Source organism: Ascaphus truei, chromosome 6 (assembly GCF_040206685.1).
Source record: "Ascaphus truei isolate aAscTru1 chromosome 6, aAscTru1.hap1, whole genome shotgun sequence".
NCBI classification, from domain to species: Eukaryota; Metazoa; Chordata; class Amphibia; order Anura; family Ascaphidae; genus Ascaphus; species Ascaphus truei.
In genome coordinates, this window is record NC_134488.1 from 61,240,165 (window position 1) to 61,266,738 (window position 26,574).

At 43.5% G+C, this 26,574-nt stretch overlaps 2 protein-coding genes across 6 annotated transcripts in view; one reads left to right on the top strand and one right to left on the bottom strand.

Moving 5' to 3' along the window:
* The window catches only part of LOC142497113 (CYFIP-related Rac1 interactor A-like), an 86,952-nt gene extending 74,939 nt beyond the window's left edge, over positions 1-12,013 (bottom strand). For 2 of the 5 annotated variants that reach the window (XM_075604482.1, XM_075604481.1), the window contains exon 1: positions 5,406-5,423. Coding sequence is in view for 1 of the 5 variants with exons in the window: in XM_075604479.1 (XP_075460594.1) it covers positions 5,406-5,431 (26 nt within the window). In the remaining 4 variants the exon portion in view is untranslated. Of the gene's footprint in view, positions 1-5,405; positions 5,493-11,847 lie in introns of those variants that run through there. The other 3 variants (XM_075604479.1, XM_075604484.1, XM_075604483.1) reach the window with 3 other exon arrangements.
* NT5C1A (5'-nucleotidase, cytosolic IA) overlaps positions 11,541-26,574 on the top strand; it is a 32,651-nt gene continuing 17,617 nt past the window's right edge. The window contains exons 1-3 of the mRNA XM_075604486.1: positions 11,541-12,119; positions 17,673-17,840; positions 25,858-25,987. Of these exons, the coding sequence (XP_075460601.1) occupies positions 11,979-12,119; positions 17,673-17,840; positions 25,858-25,987 (439 nt within the window). The 5' untranslated portion in view covers positions 11,541-11,978. The remainder of the gene's footprint in view (positions 12,120-17,672; positions 17,841-25,857; positions 25,988-26,574) is intronic.

Here is a 26,574-nt window from a genome sequence, read left to right on the forward strand (position 1 = left end):
GTTCTGTTTCAGATTTTAATTGGGTTTAGCTCTCCTCCTGACATTTGTTTTTTGAAACTTATATATATAAACATATATATATATATTTTTTTTTCCCACACATAAATGGGAACGGGAAGGATACAAAAATAAAAAGGGGGGTGGGGAAGAACCACCATTTTGTACCAAATTTCTTACAAATAACAACAGTCACATTACATATCATCCAACATTTGGTAAACACCATATTTTACATTCAGCACTCCCATATCCTCTCTCCCTCCTGGAGTGCACCCCTATCCAGCATCCCAGGGCTCCCAGACCTTATCATACTTCATAGTGGTGTGGTTCAGAAATGAGGTAAGTTTCTCCATTAATTGAACATCATTGACCCTTCTAATAACCTCTCTTCTGGAGGGCGGGAGTGTCTTTTTACACGCTGCTGCTACAGCGCATCTGGCTGCTGTTAGAATATGCAGAATCAATCTTTGTGTATGATGATTCACATCTTCCATAGGTTTAGCCAGAATAATCAGAGTTGGGTCTAGCGGGATTTTGATATTGAATTTTTTATTCGTTTCAAAACTGTCCTCCAGTACATCCTCCTGACATTTTTAATGTTGCCGTTGGAGATTTATATAGCGCCTGGATCCCTGTCAGAAATGGAACCATAAAACCAAACACCTCCAGTGTTTTTCTTAGGAAATCCCATTTAATTCTATCAAACGCTTTTTTGGCTTCTAGGCTTAATAATATAGCCTTTAGGTCTAGTATAGCTTGCATAATCTATAATAATCTTATGCATGTTATCTGAAGCTTGCCGCTCACTTATAAGTCCGACCTGGTTATTGTGTATTAGTCGGAGCAGAATTGGGTTAAGTCTGTTTGCCATGATTTTGCTATAACTTTTAAAGTCCGAATTTATACGAGATATTGGCCTATAGCTGGCACCACTCATCGGGTCTTTGCCTTCCTTTGGAATAACTACTATATTTCCTTTCGCCGTTTGTGTCAGAATCTGTGTTTCCTTTAAAAAAACTATTAAATAATTCTAACAAATGTGGGGCAAAGATTTTGAAATACTTTTTATAATAATAAAAATAATAATCGGGGCCTGAGGCTTTAGAAAGTTTCAGTGCTTAATGACTTCACCCAATTTTATCATACTTCTATTTGCATTAAGACCTTTCAGGTTATCTGCAGATAATTTGGGAAGGTTACAATCTTTCAAAATATTCATCAATTTGGTCTAGGGTCGCTTTTTTAGCATTAGGGTTCGTCGAATTCAGGTTATATAAATTATTGCCTCTCCATCCCCACACCCTCTCCATTCTCTCTCCCCCCACTCCCTCTCCATCCTCTCTCCCCCCCACTCCCTCTCCATCCTCTCTCCCCCCCACCACTCCCTCCTCTCTCCCCTCCCACTCCCTCTCCATCCTCTTTCCCCACTCCATCTCCATCCTCTCCCCACCCCCCCACTCCCTATCCATCCTATCTCCCCCTTCCACTGTCTCTACATCCTCTATCCCCACTTCCACTGCCTCTCCATCCTCTTACCCCCCACTGCCTCTCCATCCTATCCCCCCCACTCGCTATCCATCCTCTATCCCCCACACTCCCTCTCCATCCCCACTCCCTCTCCATCCTCTCCCACCCACTCCCTCTCCATCCTCTCCCCCCCCCCACTCCCTCTCCATCCCCACTCCCTCTCTCTATCCTCTCTCCCCCCACTCCCTCTCCCCCCCACTCCCTCTCCATCCCCTGTTCCCCCACTCCCTCTCCATCGTCTCTCCCTCCATACAAAAACACAAACATTACACCATATACACACATACCAAACATGCAACACTAGTTTAACACACATACCATCTACAAATATACATTTATATTCAACATAAACAAACACTAAATAAACAACATATACATGCACATAATGCATGAAACACATATACATTACAAATACACACACTTACCAGCACATACTTACCAACACACACACCTAGCAACACACACACCCATTTACCAACACACACACACTTACCATCACAGACACACGGAACCGGTCGATCTATAGAGGAGCAGCTCTGAGCAGGAGCTCAAAGCTGGAGTGCTCTGCAGCGCCACTTATTGCCCAGAAGCTGTAGCAGCCAACAAAACCCTGCTCTCCTCCTCCCTCCTACCGGCTGCAGCTGTTCTTATCTGATCGACTCCATGGTCTGCCGTCCGCATCCTCCTCTGATCTCCTCCAACCTCCGCTCTCCTCCTACCCACCAAACCGGAAGGACACCTCACTAATAACCGGGACTGTCCCAGCTAAACCGGGACATTTTCACAATATTGGGGCACCGGGACAGCTCACTAATAACCGGGACTGTCCCAGCTAAACCGGGACATTTTCACAATTTTTGGGGCACCTCACTAAAAACCGGGACTGTCCCGGCTAAACCGGGACGTCTGGTCACCGTAGCTATTACTCCCCTAAGTTTACTTGCCAGCAACCTATCCGCCTTACTACCCTTATCATAATAGGTTTGCTGGGTCAATTTCATGGCTTTTTCGGTATCCTCCAGCCTTAACATTTGTAATTCCGCTCTGGCCTGCCTTAATAATTTATATATGTTCTTGCTGGGGCATCTTTATATTTATGTTCCAACTCTAGTACTTTTCCTGTTAGTTTCTGGAGATGATCTGCCCACAGGGTAGTCAGGGACTCGACTGAACCTTTGTTTATCAAAAAATAATTCCCTAGCAAGACCCTGGTCTCCTTTTCAATCTCTATATGATTCAGCAGTGAATCGTTTAAGCGCCACTGAAATGCTTAGGGCCTAGCAAAAGGAGGGTGTAGGAGCAGTTCCATGGGGCATGGTCAGACCACGTTATAGTACCGATATCTGTGCTACTCTATCAAGGTTGTTAGCAGTGACGAATATATATCATCTATCCTTGAATAGGAATCTTGAGTCGAATACAACGTATAGTCTCTTTGATTCCTATTTTTAATACGTCAAGCGTCTTCTGAGCTGAATTCCTTTATTAAGTTCCTAAACTTTTTTGCTCTGTGATATACCTCTTTAGGATATTTCTTGTTTGGTATGGTGGTTTTATCTACATCAGGATTTTGAGTTGTATTAAAGTCTCCTCCATTTACCAAATTTTCAAATTGTTTTTCTCCAATCTCTTCTAGAATTGATCTAAGAAACTCAGCTTGTTGATCATTGGGAGCGTATATGTTCACTAAAGTCATTAACTCCTGATAATAAGCATTAACCACAAGGAATCTACACTCTCCATCTCCTTTAATTTTTCTCATCTGAAAAGGGACATGATGTTTTATTAGAATGCCCACTCCTCTTTTCCTCTATGTATAGGATAAGTAATATGCTGTCGGGTATGTGCCCCGAAATGTATTAGGGGGTTCCTGGGTAACGAAATGCGTCTCTTGGAAAAACATATCTCCCTGCATTTTTTACAATTCTTTTTACATTTTTTACAATATAGTGCGCCCGCATGCGCTACCGTGCGCCTGCACATCAATGATAATTGCCTGTGTGAGCCTGACGCTCCTATAGTTGAGACGCGCATGCGCACGGCCGTGAGCGTTGGCGCAGGTGATCAGAGGAAATACAAGAAATTAGTATCGTTGCGCAGTTGCTGCGCCACGTGATGCTGTGGGCCAATCACAGTGCGGCCGAATACTGTGACATCATAGCCACGCCTCCTAGCTGTGCATGCCCCCGCTTACCCTATAGACATTAAATGCCCATGCGCAGGTCCACACGCGCACCAGCGCATACTATATTACACGCCTAAGGGCCAGTCTCTATTTTTTGTTAGAATTTAATCCTTTAACATTTATAGAGATTACTTTTAATGGATTTTGGCTAGCCATATGTATTAGTGGATACAAAAAGGGTGGGGGGGGCACAATAGTTGGAAACAGGCAGTGTTGTAGAACTAGTAATTGCTCTTAAGATGAAGCAGTTATATCCTGAGCGAGTGTGGTAGCTCAGGTGTCTAATGTCTAATTGGAAGGATAGACACACATGGGTTTGTATGTGTTGGTGAGAAGGTAAAATAAAAGTATATGTAACTTACACGGCCTTGTGTAAGCCCAGTCGCATCAAAGTTTCTTTGGGAATCCCGTGTGCTTCTAATGAGGCTTTTCTTCTTGCGGTGTGGGTTCTTCTTCTTGATATGTAGGCCGCTTGCTTCGTTGGTTCAGAGTGCCGCTCCAGGGGGATTTCCTCTCGTGTAAACAGAAAGGAACTAACTTTAATAAAAAACATGAGAAATAAAATAAAAACCTGGAACATTCTACAGCACATCACAGAGGTGACAGAGGTGTAGTTGCAGCTCCCCATCCGGACGCGGAAGGCAAGACCCCCTACTACTATACACCACACTGTCCCCCCCGTACTTTTACTTTCCCACAGAAGCGTTTGGTTTCTGTTTTTGTTTTTGTTTTTATTTTATTTCTCATGTTTTTTTATTAAAGTTAGTTTTTACCCTCCAGACCTTAGTGTCTTTTATATGTGTTAACCCCATCTTCACCATTAGCTACATCAGGAACAGAAGAGCAAAGATACCGCTAGGAGTGTGTACTCACACTGGCCCGTGTGAGTATTGTGTTATATTTACCACTTATACCCTTGTACCCCACCCTTTCATCACCTGATACTGATTGGGCAACACCCATAAATGAACAAGATACCAAGATAAGAGTACACTCACACCAGCCCGTGTGAGTGCCAGATTATAATATATATTTTTTTGGTGGTCTATAAACACACCATCCCCCCCCCTCATTGACGTATATATGTGTTAACCCTATCCTCCTTTCTGTTTACACGAGAGGAAATCCCCCTGGAGCGGCACTCTGAACCAACGAAGCAAGCGGCCTACATATCAAGAAGAAGAACCCACACCGCAAGAAGAAAAGCCTCATTAGAAGCACACGGAATTCCCAAAGAAACTTTGATGCGACTGGGCTTACACAAGGCCGTGTAAGTTACATATACTTTTATTTTACCTTCTCACCAACACATACAAACCCATGTGTGTCTATCCTTCCAATTAGACATTAGACACCTGAGCTACCACACTCGCTCAGGATATAACTGCTTCATCTTAAGAGCAATTACTAGTTCTACAACACTGCCTGTTTCCAACTATTGTGCTCCCCCATCCTTTTTGTATTCATTGCCTACAAGGGTCCCGGATAGATCCTGCTGGGGTTCCGAGTCACAAGAGGACACCACTTGAAAACCACTTACAGGCAGTATTACACCACTCTTTTTATACTTCCGCACATCAGATAAGCCATACAGAGATAGCGCCCGGGTACCTCCTCAAACATATGTATTAGTGGGTCTACTTTACTTCTTGTGTTCATAAATGTCTTAAAATCTGTAAATGGCTGTTATTACCTGATCTCGGCGAGTTTTGTGCTCATCTTTGAGGGCCCGAAAAAGCATCCAACCTGTAAATCTGTGGTGGTACCGGAAAGGTTAAAACTGTGAAAAGGGAAGGGGATGAAGGATAAAAAAGAATGAACAAGGTTAAAGGCGAGATGTAAAATTTGTTCATGTCAACCCATTTTAGTTCCTGGTCCTGTTAACTCAAATCTCGCCATGTTTATACTAATCTCTTACTCTAACTACTCTTTGACTTGTTGATCAAGTTTTGCTATTAATATTAAATCTAGACATTCTAAACTTTCTAAACCTTCTAAACATATATCTTTCGTTACCGGTCACCTTCTTTAAATTTCTGGCTAGCATAATAAAGACAATAACCTATAGGAACAGTTGATAACTGTTGATAACTAGCTGATATTTACTAAATATAGTTCCTTTAAGTCCTGTAATAAATGTCCCTTTCAGCCCTTCTTAGCCTTCCTTCCAGGGTCCAAGAAGCATCGAAAATCCCAGTCATGGCTAGAAAGGGTCAAAAGAGGATGTGCCCGCATTGATTGCACTCTGCTCTTGTTGAATCTAGGCCTTCTTGTCCAAGTAGACAACTATTTTCTTTCCCCCCCCACCCTCAGGTCTGGCGAGCAATCTTGGGCTCATCTAATCTGTCCCCTCTCTTGTCTCGGAACATTTCCCTTGATGCACTCCCGATTCGTGGGGATCTTTGTGGCCTTGGCAGGGGCCCCGGTTAATCTGCAATTCCAGGCCCAGGATCCAATGGAAGGCCTCTGCTTTCTCCGGGTATCTCAGTGAGGCTTGTCTTCCGCCTTTACTTGCTATTAAGCAAAATGGAAATGCCCATCTATAATGCATCTCGTTCTCTCTAAGTATCGTTGTAACTGGGCTAAGGTCCCTTCTTCTTGAGATAGTAGATCTTGACAGGTCTTGAAATATCAGCAACTTTGAGCCTTCAAATTGTATAGACTCTTATTCCTTCATCCCTTTATTATCTTCTCCTTAGTATTGTAATGATGAAGTTTTAGTACTATGGCTCATCTTTTCTGTGAAACTGCAAATCTTGGCCCTAAGGCCCAGTGCGCTCTGTCCATATGTAGAGAGTTTGTATACAGGGATGTGTCTATTTGTTTAAATAGTCTTGTTAGGTATGGGTGGAGGTCATCCAAGTCTATTGCCTCTGAGATATTTCTTACCCTGATATTCTGCCTTCTTTCACGGTTTTCCAGATCATCAATATTATCTTTTGAACTTCTGATCTCATTGTGGAATCTGTATACCCCATCCTCTGTTGAACCCTGACCCTGCAAGGACTCCTCCAGCTTGTTTTCAATCAGCGTTGTCTTTGTAGTCAGAGAATCAGGTCTGCTTTAAATTCAGTCACAGCTTTATTTAAGGCTTTTTGAAAAAACCCTTGCAAATCTTTAAACAGCTCTTTCATGGCTTTTGGAGTGATCTGGGAGTTTTCCTTCCTTTCCTGATCTGACTCTAATGAGTCTCTCACATGCACACGTGTCCCGCCGCCATTGTTGGGCTCTTCTAATAGAAGCGGATCAATTCCGGTGGCTTTATTTTCTTATCTTTTTTTCAGAGGCAAGTTCGCTTGTTCTCTGTCACGATGTGCTCACCACAAACAAGGCGTGACCGCGGGGCCGAGGTGGGGATGGATATAAACATTATCCACAGCCGCCTGGGAGCGTCTGGTGTGTAGGATGGTCAAGGTAGCCGTGTCTGGGTTGGAGAGGTACGGATAGTTGCAGGTACTATTAGCCGTGGTCCGGGTTGGAGAGAGAATAGTCGTTGTACGGGTGCCGAGGTCAGGGTTGGAGAGGTGCGGATTGGCGTAGATAGCCGGAGTAAGTAGTACAGAAGAGCAGGAGTCCAAAACAAGCCGGGTGAATAACAGAGAGCTGCGAACAAGAGGACAAGACAAGACTGCAAGGCTACGAAGCAATAAATATAACAGAACATTGAGTTATGCTCAGCCAATTTGCCAGTGGGGCAGCTGAGCATAAGTAGGAGAGAACATCCAATAAGAAGAAAGCGATGTGGAGGTGTGTCAGCAGTGGTGACCACCATTGGCCGCTCCGCTGTGCAGTTGTGGGGAGGTACCCAGGTGATTTGCTAGGGGTTTGTCTCCTGCGCGTGCTGGTCGCGCGCTGCGCATGCTCGTTACTGAGCGGAGTCCAGAGGCGGGCCGGAGGAGGAAGCGTAAAGCTTCCGCATTGTGAGCGGTAGATGGTGCGAGAGGAGCGGGACCGGCCGTGGAGAAAGGTAAGCTGGGAGTGCTCCAAGGGCGGCGTGACCCCCCGATCCTTACATTCTCACGTCATCATGGATAGTTTGAAAGTAATTTTGATCTGTTTTGGAGGGCTATATTTGTATTTTAAACAGCACAGTCCACGGAGCTAATCTAGAACGTCTCCATCTGCTCCACCGGCACGTGTGTGTGGCCCTGTCGTCTGAGCATCATTTGAAATTAAAGTTAATCTTGAGTCATTTCTTAGTGGGGTTTGGAATATTTAATGTCATAGCTTCAGTTTGAGCTATTTATTTTATAATTTGAGAAAAGGACAAATATTTCTACTTCCTGGAAGATGTCGGGAAGGGATGTCAGTGATCTCGTTAATGTTAGACCCACATCATCTGCAAAATAGGCCACTTCAAAGCTTGAAGGTTCTATGTTGACACCTGTAATACACGTGTTTAGTCGAATGTGGGAAGCTAAAGACTCGATGAGCATATCAAATACGAGAGGGGACAGTGGGCAGCCCTGTCTCTTTCCATTATAGGCAAAGGGGAGGAGGTAAATCCCCACCTTGACCACAGCCAACAGGTTTGTGTACATGGCCTTAACATCTGTCACGGTGACCTATGACAGGCTGCAATTTACACCAAATATATATAATATAATATATAATGTTTGCATGTAAAACTATCTTTCCCCTCTTTGTGGATCACCACAATGGAGTACATGGTCATACTGTAGATGCCGGGCAAACATATCCTTCCCTGAAGAGATTGAACATTTTGGTGAGGCGGGGGATTAAACTAGCAGCAAACTTATTGTAATAGCTGTTGGATAAGTCACCCGGCCCAGGAGACTTATTAACTTTTAGGGATCTAATTGTTTGCTTTACTTCATCTTAGCAGATCAGAAGGCCCAGTGCTACCATAGCTTCTGAGTAGAGCTGCTTAAGACCAGTACCTTTGATATAATCATCTATGGTGACACCCAGTTGGCTTTTGGCAATGTCCTGTGGTTTCAGGTTTATATACAGAAAAATAGTAGCCTTTGAAACTCTTACAGATCTCTTTTGGATCTGTCACCAGAACATTAGTTTTGTTTCTGATAAGTTCCCCTCTAATGTTCATGATTGTGGACCATGTTTTTCTACGGGGATGTTTTGTCTGTAAAGTTTCATGGGTAGGTATTTTCAGTGTGAGGTCATCAATTTGTTCCCTCTTCACTTTTTTGTTATATGAGGCTATGCTAATTAAAGTACCTCTAATAACTGCCTCATGGATCTCCCGTTAGGTTGTGTAAGGAATACCTGGGGGGTAGAATTTAGTTGGAAATAATTTGTGATTTCCTCTTTTACATTACGAACTGTGCCTGCATTGCATAACATGGCTTCATTTACTCTCTAGGAGTATTGGTAGCTAGGGAGGGAAACTAAGTCCAGAAGCAGTTGTAGTGGGACATGATTTGACCATGTAATTGCATGGTACTTGGCATGTCATATTTTAGGGAGAAGGAAGTTATATCAATAAATATGTAATCTAGTGTGGAGTATAGTGGATTTGGGAATAAAAAAAAGCAGTCCTGCTCATTTGGGTTAAGTGATCTCTAGGCTTCTGGAATAAATTGTGATTGGCAAAAGATGTGTAGGCTTCTGGCTGTATGAAAGTCTTTCTGGGTACTAGAGGAAGTTGTTGTCGAGTCCGATTTATCTAGAAGTAGATTACATGGGATATTAAAGTCATCTGCCCGGGAGAGAGCCTGGGTGATGTTGCTTGGGAAGTCAGCCTGGTCAGTGTTAGGTGCCTAGATATTTGCTAAAGTGATTCTCTGTTCATTTATTTTACCTACTATGATGACAAATCTGATATTTTTGTCTGTTTCACAGGACTAGAGCTGGAACGGAACAGACTAGTGGATCAATGCTGCCACCCCTTTTGTCTTATCAGGAGCTGTAGAGTGAAAAATGTTAGAAAATTGTCTATTGTTTAGTAGATGAGCATCTTTCTTTAGGAGATGCCTTTCATGGATTAATACAATCTGGCTTTTCACTTGCTTTATATCAGAGAATAAACAGTTTATTTTGTATGGGGAGTTAAGACTTTTAGCATTATATGAGATGAACCTAATAGTCATATCTGACCGTTATGTAGAAGTCATAAAAAATCTTTACCAAGAGCTGTAAGATATTTCAAGAGTATATATGGGTGTGGCATGTGGGGGTAAGGAGTGAACCACAGAGATATACATGAAAACACAACTGATACATAGAATATGGCTCAAACAAGCTAAGAGTGTTGTGTTACAAGAGAGGGGATGTGGGGGGGAGGGGTGCTACACGACAGAGGCCCCAGGATGAGCCCTCCACACATCCACACACATTATACATTAGAAGAGGCATAGGTGTAGAAATTTTGATTGCATGGTGGGGAACATCCTTCTCTGCCAAGAGCAACCACTGTGTGTAGGTAAAGTAATCATATGATTTATATGTCTACATGTGTACTTGGTGGTTTAAAACTGATGGGTGTGCTCATGTCACTCAGCATTGATACCCTGAAGCCAGGGCCGTTTTAGCTATTAGGTGCACAGGTTTTTTACATTTATATACCACAACCATTAATAAACATAAACAAATGAATAAACCAGTAATACATAACCAGCGTTCAGGGCCCGTAAGGAACGGTGCATTACGCTGTCCCAAACGGTGATTGCTGCTCGATAAGACTTTACCCCCGGAGGGTTCCCCCTCCAACCTCAGACCACCCAAGCTTTTGGACGGGCCACCGATTGTCGGTGAGGTCTCACAGTTGGCTCCAGGCGGGTATCAAGGGGCCACTGTTGTGCTGTCGCCCCGGAGAGAGATTGGGCCTTTAGAGTTTCTTGCTAGTGCTAAACTACTCCCTGCTCGGCTGCCTGTGCCACTTCAGAGGTTTGACTTTCTCCGAGTCCACATATGTGGAGGGGGGTGTTTGGGAGGGTAGAAGTAATGAAGTTGGAATATTGTGTCTCTAGGTTTACTTTGGGGGCCATATCAGGAGCCAGGGCTTTGAGGATCCTGTCGATTGGGAAGGATGCCTTAGTTTTGTCTGGCAGTAAGGCCCTGAAACGGCTTGTTGTAAAGTCTTTTAGTTGAGTCGGGCCTACCGTTTCAAGAGTCACTCTCGCTCTGAGGTTATTCCTCCTGGAGCGGTTCTCCGCTTGGTTTATGGTTTTATTGCACCCAGAGTCATGGTCCCATGACAATTATCCAGTAGCCATCATAAACAGAAAAAAAATGTTTAAAAAAAAAAAGAAAGAAGAAAGTTAACTCCTTGGTTGCTGGCCTGCTTCCATGCTTTAACCCTTGCATGGCTTCATCATGACAGTCTGTGTATGTAAATTGTGTATCTGTCTATGCATGTCTGTGTATCTGAGTGTGTCTGTACTTATATGTATCTGAATGTATGTGTATATGTATGTGAGTATGTGTGTATATACGAGTGTGTGTCAGTGTGTAAGAGTTTATATGAGTTTGTGTGTCTGTACTTATGTGTATCTGTGCTCATGTATATTAGTGTCGTTGTGTATATATATCTGTGTCTGTGAGTGTATCTGTGTATGTATCTGCATGTATTTGTGTATGTGTACAGTATATACAGTATGTACTGTATCTGCATGTGTGTGTGTATGAATGTATATGTGAGTGTGTGTATATGAGCAGTGGATCAGTTCCAGACACGCAGATTGTTGCTGGGTTCTGGGATTGGGAGGGTTTACACTCTCTCTAGAGACACTCAGATGGATAGATTCTCCTTTCATTTTCCTGTTTCCCATAGTCTGTTCCAACCTCTGGGGGGGAAAACCCTGCTGGTCCTGCCTTGGAGAGGAGGAAGCATCAGTCGCACTGCATCCAGCTGACCTGCCCGAGACTTACACTCAATGTATATTTATCTCTTCCTTCTCCATTTCACTGAACCAGGAGCCTGCAGCACTGAGGATTTATGGGACTCCTTATAAAGACCTGTCACCAGTGACGGGAGGGAGCAGGGGGAAAGGGAAAAGCAGAGAGAGGCACAGAGAAGCAGAGATAAATATAGAGTGAAGCAAAGGGAAACAGTGATAGATAAAGAGAGGGAGACAGAACGAGAGAAAGATACATAGAAAGAGGGATGGGGAGAGACATATAGAGAAAGTCAGACAGTCTGCTGTCAGGCTCACCTCAATCACACATAGGCACTAGCTGTTTCCCAACCTTGCTACCTCGGCTTGTCTTCGCACTGTGCTCACTGTCAGCTACTCTGCGCCCTGCTGCCTGAGTCATCACAAGCAGGAGCCCCTGCACTGGCACCATGATTCCGGGCTTCGGGGAGGAGGCTGCAGGAGGATCCAAGGCCAGCCACGTCCCAGCCCAGAGCCTGGGGGAGAAGGAGAAGTTGGAAGAGGTCAAATCGTTTTACGACAATCTGACCCCCACCAAGAAACCAAAATCGGTAAGAGCTGGGCATGCTCTGGATTGTGGTCAGTAATCCCCCTCCCCCCCCCCTGTGGCACGGCAGAGCTGAGAAAAGGACTCAGCAGGGTCCCTAATTATTGGCTTCAAGAGTCAAGTTAGAGGTCAAGTGGGATCTGCGATGTCACAGCAAGTAGGAAACCTTTCAGTGTGTGAGAGCAGGTTCTTTATGGCTGTGTGTATCTGGGCCTGACGTGCTGCCAATATGCGTCCAGAACACTTTAAACTTATTAGGCTGAGTCCATGGTGTGGGAGACCACGCAGAGGCGTCGGCACGAGGCGCGATCAGATTGCCTTAAGGCATTGATCGAGCCCATAGACCGTGAGGTTGCACGCGGGCGGAGGCAGGAGGGGGCGCGCGTTGCGCAAGAAAATCAGTTGAAACTGATTTCTTGGCGCGACACGCAGGTCACGTCAGTGGTTAGCCCAATGAGGGTAAACCAGCTCCGTGACGCCTCTAGGAACGCCCCCCACGGCCCGTCGACCAAGGCCAGGGAAAGCACCCGCTTTCCCACAGCCTCCGCACGGGAGAAGGCACCATGGCCCCAGCCTTAGACGTTGGTTGCCACTGTGAAGCTTTCTGTGCAGAACAGCTTGCAATGTATTAACAGAGAAAATATATAGAGAGCACAGGTATACATATAGGAGTCTCTGTATCAAGGTGATGATACCGTGATATAGTACAATCATTTTAAATCAGCACTGACATCAAATGTAAAGACACTGCTGACTGCGGTTCTTGCAGCCGACGCCGATTTCTCCAATCAGTGCCATCGAGGCACACACTTTGATATATCCCATTATTATATAGCACCCGGTAACTCCTCCTCTAACTGTTCCTATAAATCGCTCTGTGACGCTAGAAACACATTTATTAATGGAAAGACTTCCACATTGCATCAGGGTCTGAGGTTTATTATAAGGGTTATAAATGAGATGCTCTGACCAACCAAAATGTATCCAGTCTTTTTAAAGATATAGCCCTGTATTTACAAAGATACATCACAGCATTATACTACAGGTTACTAGAGAGTCTCAATGCACTTTAGAGAGACTCAGTATATCCGAAGTGCACCTCAGTTCAGTTGTACAGCAGTGTTTGTGCAATGCTGTGGGAGATGAGATGTTCTGTACGTCAGCTTTGGTGTCATGCTGAAGGACAATCTGTCTCTTGTTTGTTTTTATCTCATCCTCCCTGGCTCAGTTTACCATTTTAGTAGCTCGCTTGCTATCTCCTGCCTGCATTTCAGTTCTGCTGATCGCATCGAGGGGGTTAAATTCTGCTGCAGAGAAGGCAGATCAATGTGCATGTGTGTGTGACTTTGTGTCCCTGGATCTGCGCAGAGGGACAGGTGCGGGTGGGGGAGGTGATTAAAGCTGCTCTCTGCTGCTCTCATAAAAGGTGTCTACATATGAACAAGGCGTTGTGACCTTCAGCTGTGAAATCAGTAGCCGATGTGAAATGGGTCACCAGCCAGGGTCACTGACTGACCTACAGTATAACACTGCTCCAAGGTCATGTCACTATAGTGGCAGGATGACCTTGTGGCAGGGTCAGCAAGAGTCCACACGATGTATTTTAGGCTTTAAACTCTTCCGTGGTTTATTTTTCCACATCAAAAACACAGTATTGGACACTGTCCCTTTAAGGTAAAACACAAACCATAAAAATAAAGCTTACTCCACAGTAGGGAGGCCAACTACACAGCCATTGCTCTGACTAACAAACTGGATAGCTAGGCTAACTTCCAGTTATAAACACTGCCAACTATAAAATACAAAATATATAGTCCTTAACTTGAGGTGCTGGGTAATCCGTCCCAGGAGTCTCCAGGCAATCCCTCTGGATACTGCAGCACCTAACAGAAAGGCAGCCCGCTTCCACAGCGGGCTGTGGCACAGGTTCCTGAGTGTAGGTTCTTGGGTGTGGCTCCCAGCAGTCCTGGGGAACTGTACAAACCAGTGTCCTACTGTTTGGCAAAAATAATTCCCAGCCCTGGTAGCTTGCTGGCTGCCTTAAACCCCCTTGCAGTCAGAAGTTCAGTCTGAATTGGGTGCACCTGCAGACTGCCTCTCTCAGACCCTGGGAAGCCTGCATAATGCAACCTGCTAACATACAGAGTCCATGACTGTCATAACATAATATATATACAATATGTATATATCAGATTACCCCTGATGAAGTCTCCAAAGTTCATCTTTCCTGTCTTGCCTTTAAATACTTTCTGGGTAAGCTACCCACCTATCTGAACAAACTCCTCACCCCTACCACATGCAGTACTTATCTGAGATCTGACTCCAAAAGACTGTTCATGGTCCCATGGCTCAACAAAGTATCCGGACATTCCTTCTCTTACCGTGCACTCCAAAACTGGAACAACCTACCAGAGACTCTCACATCCACCACCAGTTTAAGTTCTTTTAAATCTAAGGCTGTCACACATTTTAATCTGGTCTGTAACTGTTTCATACGCCCATAATATTTATTATCTTTAACTGTGCATGCAATGTCTTGTATATAATGTATACCCTGTTCATTTATGTAACTATTTGTAACCATGTATTATTTGTCTTAACTCTGTGCCCAGGACATACTTGAAAACGAGAGGTAACTCTCAATGTATTACTTCCTGGTAAAATATTTTATAAATAAATAAAATAATAACATTAAAAATACATTTAATATAAATGTTAACCATAAAACCATTGATTGTCACTGTGGCTACCTAGGCCCTCTCAAGGATGGGCCTAGATAGCCGCACTGGCAATCAATAGTCAGCTATAATATACAAAAAATAGTTTACAAAATTACAATACATTACTTACGCCTCCTGACTACCTTAGTGGCTAGTAAAGAAGTACTAAGGTAATGAAGGGGTTTACCCCTTCCACCACCCCCTGGGAAGACCTAACCACCCACCACCGGGAAACTACTCCCATCATCCATCCCCTACCTCCAATAAAACAACTCAACTACAGTAATGGTAAATAGGCCTATTAGCCAAATGTAGCAAATAGAATACATAAAATACATAACATTAAGTACATAAGAAAGAAAGACATAAAAAAAGATGCAAACACCATATAAAAACGTACTTTTTAATCCATCGATTGGAGCTGTAGCTACCTAGGCCCTCAAGGGGGCCTAGATAGCCACATTAGCAATCATTGAACACCCTAAATAAATAAATAAATGTATTACTTACTTCTGCCGGGATGAAGTCTGTCCTCCTCATCCTCAGGGGCATCTGCAGATTAATCCAATAATGTGCAGATGCCCAACCATAGCCCCCCCCCAAAAAACAATCCCAGCCCAATGACCCGTAAAAAATAACAACACAAACACCATGCAAAATAATCCCTGCCCAATGGCATAAAAATAAACAACAAGTGAAAATCAGGTAAAATAGATCCAGGCGTTATGACCTCCCAATCAAAACCTATCCTGTGTGAAGGTTGATGGATCCTCAACTTGACCCGAAGCAATGGATCCTCTGTTGATTGAAGAGCAGTCTCCGTTGAGTAGATCTTCTTTTTTCCTTATTTTCTTGATTATTTTTTTAAAAAGATGTCTGCTTTCTTTTCTTCTTTCTTAATCCAGGATGTTGCTTCGTCTTCTTCCTCTCTTCTGTGACGTCCCAGGCCTGCCTCATATAACGCCATTACTAATGGTTGCGTTAAATCTAACATTGCGATATTTGGCTGAATATCGCACCTGTAAATTATTACCGAAATGTTGATGAATCCCATTTTAAAATTGATGTAATAAGGCCCTACATATTTTTTTTACCGAGTGTGATATTAACTTCAATTTAACAGATTTTTATGTATCCGGGCCTTAGCCTTTACATAAACTCACATCTCAGTGTTATAGCACTCAGCCTTTATAATATCAGTGTTATAGCACTCAGCCTTTATAATATCAGTGTTATAGCACTCAGCCTTTATAATATCAGTGTTATAGCACTCAGCCTTTATAATATCAGTGTTATAGCACTCAGCCTTTATAATATCAGTGTTATAGCACTCAGCCTTTATAATATCAGTGTTATAGCACTCAGCCTTTATAATATCAGTGTTATAGCACTCAGCCTTTATAACCCCCCCCCCCTATCAGTGTTATAGCACTCAGCCTTTATAATATCAGTGTTATAGCACTCAGCCTTTATAATATCAGTGTTATAGCACTCAGCCTTTATAACCCCCCCCCCCTATCAGTGTTATAGCACTCAGCCTTTATAACCCACCCCCCCTATCAGTGTTATAGCACTCAGCCTTTATAATATCAGTGTTATAGCACTCAGCCTTTATAATATCAGTGTTATAGCACTCAGCCTTTATAATATCAGTGTTATAGCACTCAGCCTTTATAATATCAGTGTTATAGCACTCAGCCTTTATAATATCAGTGTTATAGCACTCAGCCTTTATAATATCAGTGTTATAGCACTCAGCCTTTATAACCCCCCCCCCCCTATCAGTGTTATAGCACTCAGCCTTTATAACCCTCCCCTATCAGTGTTATAGCACTCAGCCTTTATAACCCCCCCCCCCTATCAGTGTTATAGCACTCAGCCTTTATAACCCCCCCCCCCTATCAGTGTTATAGCACTCAGCCTTTATAACCCCCCCCCTATCAGTGTTATAGCACTCAGCCTTTATAACCCCCCCCCCCTATCAGTGTTATAGCACTCAGCCTTTATAACCCTCCCCTATCAGTGTTATAGCACTCAGCCTTTATAACCCTCCCCTATCAGTGTTATAGCACTCAGCCTTTATAACCCCCCCCCCCTATCAGTGTTATAGCACTCAGCCTTTATAACCCCCCCCCCCTATCAGTGTTATAGCACTCAGCCTTTATAACCCCCCCCCCCTATCAGTGTTATAGCACTCAGCCTTTATAACCCTCCCCTATCAGTGTTATAGCACTCAGCCTTTATAACCCCCCCCCCCCTATCAGTGTTATAGCACTCAGCCTTTATAACCCTCCCCTATCAGTGTTATAGCACTCAGCCTTTATAACCCCCCCCCCCTATCAGTGTTATAGCACTCAGCCTTTATAACCCCCCCCCCCTATCAGTGTTATAGCACTCAGCCTTTATAACCCCCCCCCCCTATCAGTGTTATAGCACTCAGCCTTTATAACCCCCCCCCCCCCTATCAGTGTTATAGCACTCAGCCTTTATAACCCTCCCCTATCAGTGTTATAGCACTCAGCCTTTATAACCCCCCCCCCCTATCAGTGTTATAGCACTCAGCCTTTATAACCCCCCCCCCCCTATCAGTGTTATAGCACTCAGCCTTTATAACCCCCCCCCCTATCAGTGTTATAGCACTCAGCCTTAATATAAATCCAGTGTTGTACCACTCAGTGTTTATATAAATCCATGTTTTATTTTAAGAAAAACCTCAATTTGTATATAAACCGATCTTTTAATTTTAAAAAACCATCAGTGTGTATATAAATCCACATCTAAGTGTTACATGACTCAATGTGCATATAAACCTGTGTTTCCCTTCTCCCTCATCGCAGCCTAAGCCTCATAATGCCATAACGATCGCTGTGTCTTCGCGGGCTCTCTTTCTCATGGAGGAGGAGCAGCGGGTGTTTAAGGAGCAGGGGCTGGAGGAATATGTCCGGTACCAGCTGGAGCACGAGAATGAGCCGTTCAAACCTGGAGCTGCCTTCCCCTTTGTCAAGGTGAGTCCCAAATCAGCCATACGTAACAACAAACATCCCAAAGATAGACAGAGGATTATAGGTAACTGGCGGAATTACCCGGCGTTGCCCGGTAGGGGGGTCCAAAGTAAGGAGAGTTCAAAAATATATTTTGTATATTTCTAACAATAGTTGCACTGGTTCTTGTCTCAATCTTTGTTCTTCAAGTCGGCTGCTCTTTTGTTCTTCCATTTCAGAATTTCGGGACTGCTGTACCCGGCGTAACATACGCCGATATAGATCTTAAAGGTTATTAATTAAACATTCATCACCCATGTGCCCCATACATCTGTCCCCCATCACCCATGTGCCCCCACCACTCCTCCCCATGGTCCATGTGCCCCCCCTGCACCACTTCTGCCTGTGTGCTCCCTACACCTCTCCAACCATCGCCCCCTACACCTCTCCCCCATTGCCAACTACACCTCTCTCCGATCACCCCCTACACCTCTACATCGCCCCCTACATCCCATCACCCATGTGCCCCCTATATCTCCCCATCATCACCTGTGTAACACCTACATCTCCCCATCAAGTGTTTGACCCCCTACATACCACCCCAAACCTGTCTGGATCCTGCTCTTGGCCTCCATCACCCCTACCCTCCCTATAACAACCACCCTCTCCTTCTTCCTTGCTGTCCTGTGATGCCCCTCTCCTCTGCTGCCTGCTATCCGCCATCCACAATTTCTGTAAGCAAATCAGCCACTGGGTATTGTACCTGGTAGACTATATATCTGGCACGTGACATCATACTGGTGACATCATAATGAGTTGCAGACATCTTGTACAGCTGAACCTTTGTACAGAAGCATACCTAAGCCATATATCTATATATATATATACAAAAAAGAGGAAGATAACCTCGCATTCACTCTAACAATGTAGATGGTCACCATAAGCCGATATATAACGGAATTATTACTGTAACAGGCGGCGCTCACGGGTCTATAATAATGGTACAACAGGAAGAGGAAAGGACCCGCTTAAGAGCACTCAGGTATACCGTAATGAAAATAACATTTTATTAATTGACACAAAGAACATTAAAAAACAGTACAAGATGATTAAAATATGGCAAGGATCCCTGACACGTGCGCTACCCAAAAGAAACACTGATGTATATAGGAAGGGTGAACAAACACTATAGTCACCGATACCTAGTGTAAGCAGTAATGGAACCACCTAAATCCACAGTAGAGTAATAATCTGGCAAGTGTGGCTAAAATAGCCCTAAATCAGAAGATGTAGAGTAACAGATTCCAAGATGTTAAGAATACATGTGAATGGACAGATCCGCATAAACATTGACTAGTTGCCCAGTAGATAAATCTTCCACATCAAGCATTGGTATACAGCCTGTGAGGGCAAATTGCAATCCAAACCCACAAAATAGTAACAATCTGTAGGTGAGTGATCCTCTCAAGCTCTGAGGGTCACACAGTGCAGTCAATGTATCACATAAGATGTGTATAATAAACACACTGAAGTATGGCTCAAAGGTGATGAATTTCCACTAACAACAACAGCAGTGTTAGGTAGCATAGTTACGTGTACTCCGGTAGGAGAATCATCCAGGGGTCCTGCCTAGCACTCCCACTCCTACGCGTTTCGTCCAAAGACTTAAACTTGGAGTGGTGAGGAGGCAGGGGGCTGTTTAAAAAGGAAAAATTTCGCGCCACGAGGAGGGAAAACAGCTGTATGCAATCGGGGCTGCAGGAGAGGGATAGACACTTCCGCGTGTCAGCGTGAGACGCATAATGGTATGGTTTGCTTCCTGTATACATCAGTGTTTCTTTTGGGTAGCGCCCGTGTCAGGGGTCCTTGCCATATTTTAATCATCTTGTACTGTTTTTTAAAGTTTTTAATGTTTTTTAATGTTCTTTGTGTCAATTAATAAAATGTTATTTTCATTACGGTATACCTGAGTGCTCTTAAGCGGGTTCTTTCCTCTTCCTGTTGTCTCATCACCAATTAAGGTCGAGACACTCTGTCTGTGGGTGGGTTTTCTGGCTATGCATCTTAACCCTGGCTGTGCTCAAAGCTGTGACCATGCAGCAAGCTTAAGCCTATAGGGAACCATGTTAATGGTTTTGAAGCAAAAGGTGGCAGTATGTGCTCATTTGCATTTCATTTCCCAGAATCCCTTGCTGCAGTGGAAGTGCTGTGTGCTGGGTGATAATGGTGAAAGGCAGGATTGCAGACCTGCTAAGACATGCAAATGAGCATACAGGAATATTTCCATTTGCTATATGCTTTACTGTGGAGGGTTTTTGTCACTTTTGTTTACCCACCATAACTTAACTAAGTGTGTGTGCGTGTGTGTATGTATATATATATATATATCAGTGATACCGTCTAAAGAATCCTTTATATGAATGTTTCATTTTTTATCTTGTAAGTGGGCATTGTATACCCCGCCTTTAATATAATACATTTTATTTTTGGTAATGCACAAGGGTGTGTGCTGTTTCTTCTCTTTTTTCTACAGATTTATCTTTGGAAGTGATTCTTCCCGGACACAGCAGCCCCCATCTCCTGCTTTTTTTGCATTTATAGACACATCTTCAACTACTCCTGGACAGGATTTGTAACTATAATATTGTTATATATTATGTATATAATATATTCAATATTATAGTTACAAATCCTGTCCAGGAGTAGTTGAAGATGTGTCTATAAATGCAAAAAAGCAGGAGATGGGGGCTGCTGTGTCCGGGAAGAATCACTTCCAAAGATAAATCTGTAGAAAAAAGAGAAGAAACAGCACACACCCTTGTGCATTACCAAAAATAAAATGTATTATATTAAAGGCGGGGTATACAATGCCCACTTACAAGATAAAAAATGAAACATTCATATAAAGGTTTCTTTAGACGGTATCACTGATATATTCACCGTCAGGGGATCACCCGGTCGTGTGCTTAAAGGTCCGAATGCACCTCCTGCTCCGTGGGCTGCTGGGGATGCTGCTGGAGTCCTCCGACAACGACAGTAAACAAACAGCGTTGCCCGATCCTGAGCGGCAGCGTGCAGGCACTTCCGACACGATGGTAAACGAATCAGCACAGCTCAATTCAGCATACACCAATCAGAGCACTTGTATTATCAACAACAAAACTTCCAGGTATTCCCTTGCATACAGATCGCGTCCTCAAGGTAGCGCAATGACGTCACTCACTACGCGTTTCGACAGCATCGGCTGACTTCCTCAGGGGTTGTCGGGTGAAATACGGCAACATGCTTTATAATAAATACTACTGTACCTGAATATCATTGGTCTGGAGTGGGAAACCAATAAAGCCTATAATTACCCCTAAACAAGGAACACTTGATGTGAAGATAAAACTGAAATCAGGGCACGCACAAAATAAAATAAAAAATAAAGGTAAAGGGAGGGTGGATACTTTCCAAAAAGATACAGAAAAAGGGACAGGCACTCCTATATAAGGAACAGGCACTCCTATATAAGGGACAGGCACTCCTATATAAGGGACAGGCACTCCTATATAAGGGACAGGCACTCCTATATAAGGGACAGGCACTCCTATATAAGGGACAGGCACTCCTATATAAGGGACAGGCACTCCTATATAAGGGACAGGCACTCCTATATAAGGGACAGGCACTCCTATATAAGGGGCAGGCACTCCTATATAAGGGGCAGGCACTCCTATATAAGGGACAGGCACTCCTATATAAGGGGCAGGCACTCCTATATAAGGGACAGGCACTCCTATATAAGGGACAGGCACTCCTATATAAGGGACAGGCACTCCTATATAAGGGACAGGCACTCCTATATAAGGGACAGGCACTCCTATATAAGGGACAGGCACTCCTATATAAGGGGCAGGCACTCCTATATAAGGGACAGGCACTCCTATATAAGGGACAGGCACTCCTATATAAGGGACAGGCACTCCTATATAAGGGACAGGCACTCTATATAAGGGACAGGCACTCCTATATAAGGAACAAGCACTCCTATATAAGGAACAGGCACTCCTATATAAGGGACAGGCACTCCTATATAAGGGACAGGCACTCCATATAGGAGTGCCTGCTTTTGAATACAATTTTTGATATTACCAAGTGTGCTGCCTCTTCCTTACTTTGTGTTCCTTGGATTTCTTGGATCTCATGGTCTGTCTGGTAAGGATTATATGTAAGGGTTGTATGTGGTTACTAGTGGTATGCGTGTGGTAGGTTCTTTCTGTCTGTATTGTAGTAGATGTTCTCGTGGGGCTTTTAGTGCAGATGTAATAGTTTTGGCAATGGTCTTTGGTTTGTATCCCTTCTGTCTGAACGATTCGGTCAGGGTTGTGAGATGCCTGTTTCCCCCTCCCCACCTTCCTTTGACACTGTCCCCTGGCTTCAAACACTTAACACCCTACCTTATCTACAGTAAATATCTGTTGTTTTTTTCCCTCTCTCCACACTGTTTTAGCCATAGATTCCTTTGTATATCAGTATTGCTTGACCTGAAGAAGAGAGGATAACTCTCGAAAGCTTGTCCTATGACATTAATTGTTAGTCCAATAAAAAAGGTATCACCGAATACTGAAGAACTCATTTATTCTGCACTATCGAAACTGGACTAACACGGCTATTTTCTGCTTTATTCATGATGGAAGATACCCCCTATAGCCGTATGAAAAAGACACTGACCAAACTGATTACAAAGGAATCACAACTAAACAGCGACATCTACTTCCTATCAGAATGCAAGAGAAGGAACTGGATACCAAATGGGCTGAAGATCAAAAACCCACTTGCAACAACACACAATTCCCATTTCGCTGAAGAACAATGCAAACGCCTCAGTGAGAAACCGAGAAACAAACTGATCCATCAACTATATGGAAAAAAACATGAATTAGAACGGCAAAAATGCACAATACTCCAAACCCTGCAATTGCAAAGCAGTGCAAATACCAACAAACTGGAAAAAGATATGCAAACTCTGCACAAGAGACTGCAGTGGAACTTAATCAAGAAGAAACAGAAGAAACTACAACGCCTCTCTCAGTATGACTGCAGACCATGGACACAACATAAGGGATTTCAAACCAACAAAAAGCAGGACAACTATTTAGAACTAGAAACCAGAACTGACTCTTCAAGACAGATACACAACCTCAACCCAAAAGAGTACAAAGCCTGCCAGGGAGTTAGAAACCGGTCTGATTATAAACTCTCTAAACCTGAGATCTCTGTTCTCTCCAAGGGACTAACATTCTGTCCCACCACCAAACTGGATCAAATCCAATTATTCTCAGACCTAGAAGAATTCTTCAGGAGACTACGACTGAAAGAATACTTCCACAAAAAAGAGAGCAACTCCATAATGACAGAGAACAACAACAAGAAGAAGAACACGTACTTCACACCACCAACAGGACGCAACATCATACTTGACAGCTACATACAGAGCTTAAGATCACACGTTTCCTTACTAGCATCAACACAGCAGAAAAAAACTATGTACAACCTATCCCCCATGGAGAGATCTGCTATCAAGGAACTGCGAAACAACCACAACATCACCATCAAACCAGCAGATAAAGGAGGCGCAGTGGTGCTTATGAACACAAATAAATACATAGAAGAAGGCAATAGACAACTCACAGACAACACCTACTACAAGAAACTCACGCATAATCCAACCCAGGAATATACAAAGCAACTCATGAATCTCATTCAAACATTCCCTAACCACCTGCAACCACAATTGAAGCAACTAATACCTGACAACCCAGGAGTTGGGATCTTCTACATGCTTCCCAAAATCTACAAACCAGGAAACCCCGGCAGACCAATTATAACAGGTATGGATACACTCACGGAACAAATATCAGGCTTAGTGGAGAATATCCTCAAACCTTTAGTCAGAAGCACCAACAGCTTCATACAAGATACCACAGATTTTCTCAATAATCTTAACAACATCAACCAACTATAAACCAACACACTGCTAGTTACCATGGATGTAGAATCCCTTTACAGCAACATCCCCCACAAGGATGGTATTGAGGCATGCCTGCATTTCCTTACAACATCTCCCCTGGATCAGAAATACAGCGCGGATGTAATTACCAAACTGATAGAATACATCCTCACACACAACTACTTCAGCTTCAACAAGGAAATGTACCTACAACTAATGGGGACTGCAATGGGTACCAAGATGGCACCGCAATATGCCAATCTTTTCATGGCAAATCTTGAACAAAGATTCCTAACTACATGCCTCCACAAACCCTACAAATACTTCAGATACATTGATGACCTGTTTATAATATGGACAGAGGGTGAAGAAAACCTAAAACAATTCCACGAGTCCCTGAACTCATTCCATCCATCAATTAAACTCAAAATGGATTATTCGGCAAACCTAGTAAACTTTCTAGATACTACAGTAACACTGAAAGATGGCAAACAACACACATCTGTATACAAGAAACCTACTGACAGATGCCGTTACCTCCACAACTCCAGCTTCCATCCCACTCATACAAAACAAAGCATTATACACAGCCAGGCTATAAGATACCACCGCATATGCTCTGACACTGAAGACAGAAACAGGCATCTCACAACCCTGACCGAATCGTTCAGACAGAAGGGATACAAACCAAAGACCATTGCCAAAACTATTACATCTGCAATAAAAGCCCCATGAGAACACCTGCTAGAATACAGACAGAAAGAACCTACCACACGCATACCACTAGTGACCACATACAACCATACCCTAGAGGGTATACGAAAAATAATCAAAGATCTGCAACCCATGCTGACAGAGGATGCGACATTAAAAGAAATCTTTCCCAAACCTCCCATTCTTGCGTTCCGGCAACCACCAAACCTCAAACAGAAATTAGTCAGCAGAAAACTTCACAACGATTTTAAAGACATGGATAATGGCACAAAACCGTGCAGCAACAAACGCTGCAAACTCTGCAAACATATTTGCCAGGATCCCACAGCCAGTCACAACCATAGAACATTCAATGTTAAAGGATCATACAGCTGCACATCCAGGAATTTAGTGTATATGATTGAGTGCATCAAATGTGACCAAGGTTGCTACATTGGGGAAACCAGCCAAAAACTACAAAGAAGAATGAATATGCACAGACACTCTATACTCCATCACGAAGAAGGAAGATACTGCTCACCTGTGGGACATCACTTCTCACAACCAGATCATTCCATAAATCATCTAAAAATCAAAATCCTCAATGGAATGTTTAAAAGCACCCAAGAACGGAAAACATTTGAACTCAGAATGATAAGACTCTGTGACACCAAAACCAAAGGACTTAATGCGGACATGGATTTTCTCACACCCTATCAAAATTGCTTGTAATTATCCTGCTTGCCTCTATTCTTATCCACACTTTCTCTCCCCCCCAGTATCCCTCCCCCTCCCCACCTTCCTTTGACACTGTCCCCTGGCTTCAAACACTTTACACCCTACCTTATCTACAGTAAATATCTGTTGTTTTTTTTTCTCCCTCTCTCCACACTGTTTTAGCCATAGATTCCTTTGTATATCAGTATTGCTTGACCTGAAGAAGAGAGGATAACTCTCGAAAGCTTGTCCCATGACATTAATTGTTAGTCCAATAAAAAAGGTATCACCGAATACTGAAGAACTAATTTATTCTGCACTATCGCAACTGGACTAACACGGCTATTTTCTGCTTTATATATATATATATGAAGCGCTATGCATATATATTAAGCGCTATGCACATTAATGGTGCTATATAAATAAAGACATACATACATACAAATCTATGGGCCAAACATACCAACACCCCGCCTAAACTCTTCCTTTTGATCCTATTAGATAGCATGCCACGTTTGGTGGCTCTAAAATTAAATGTGTGGATTTGTATAGTATTGTGTGATTCTCTCCGTTGAGGATTGTGTGTGATGCTATGCATTGTGGGTAATGTGCGAGCTGACACGCCTGTTTCTATCCTAGGCTCTGGAAGCGGTTAATGTCCGCCTGCGGGAGCTGTACCCTGACAGCGACGATCTATTTGATATCGTTCTCATGACCAATAATCACGCGCAAGTTGGAGTGCGGCTAATAAACACCATAAACCATCATAGTAAGTCTGTATATTGCTGACAGCATGCAGTGACACACTGCTCCTCTAATGCTGACAGCATGCAGTGACACACTGCTCCTCTAATGCTGACCGCATGCAGTGACACACTGCTCCTCTAATGCTGATAGCATGCAGTGACACACTGCTCCTCTAATGCTGACCGCATGCAGTGACACACTGCTCCTCTAATGCTGACCGCATGCAGTGACACACTGCTCCTCTAATGCTGACAGCATGCAGTGACACACTGCTCCTCTAATGCTGACCGCATGCAGTGACACACTGCTCCTCTAATGCTGACAGCATGCAGTGACACACTGCTCCTCTAATGCTGACAGCATGCAGTGACACACTGCTCCTCTAATGCTGACCGCATGCAGTGACACACTGCTCCTCTAATGCTGACCGCATGCAGTGACACACTGCTCCTCTAATGCTGACAGCATGCAGTGACACACTGCTCCTCTAATGCTGATAGCATGCAGTGACACACTGCTCCTCTAATGCTGACCGCATGCAGTGACACACTGCTCCTCTAATGCTGACAGCATGCAGTGACACACTGCTCCTCTAATGCTGACAGCATG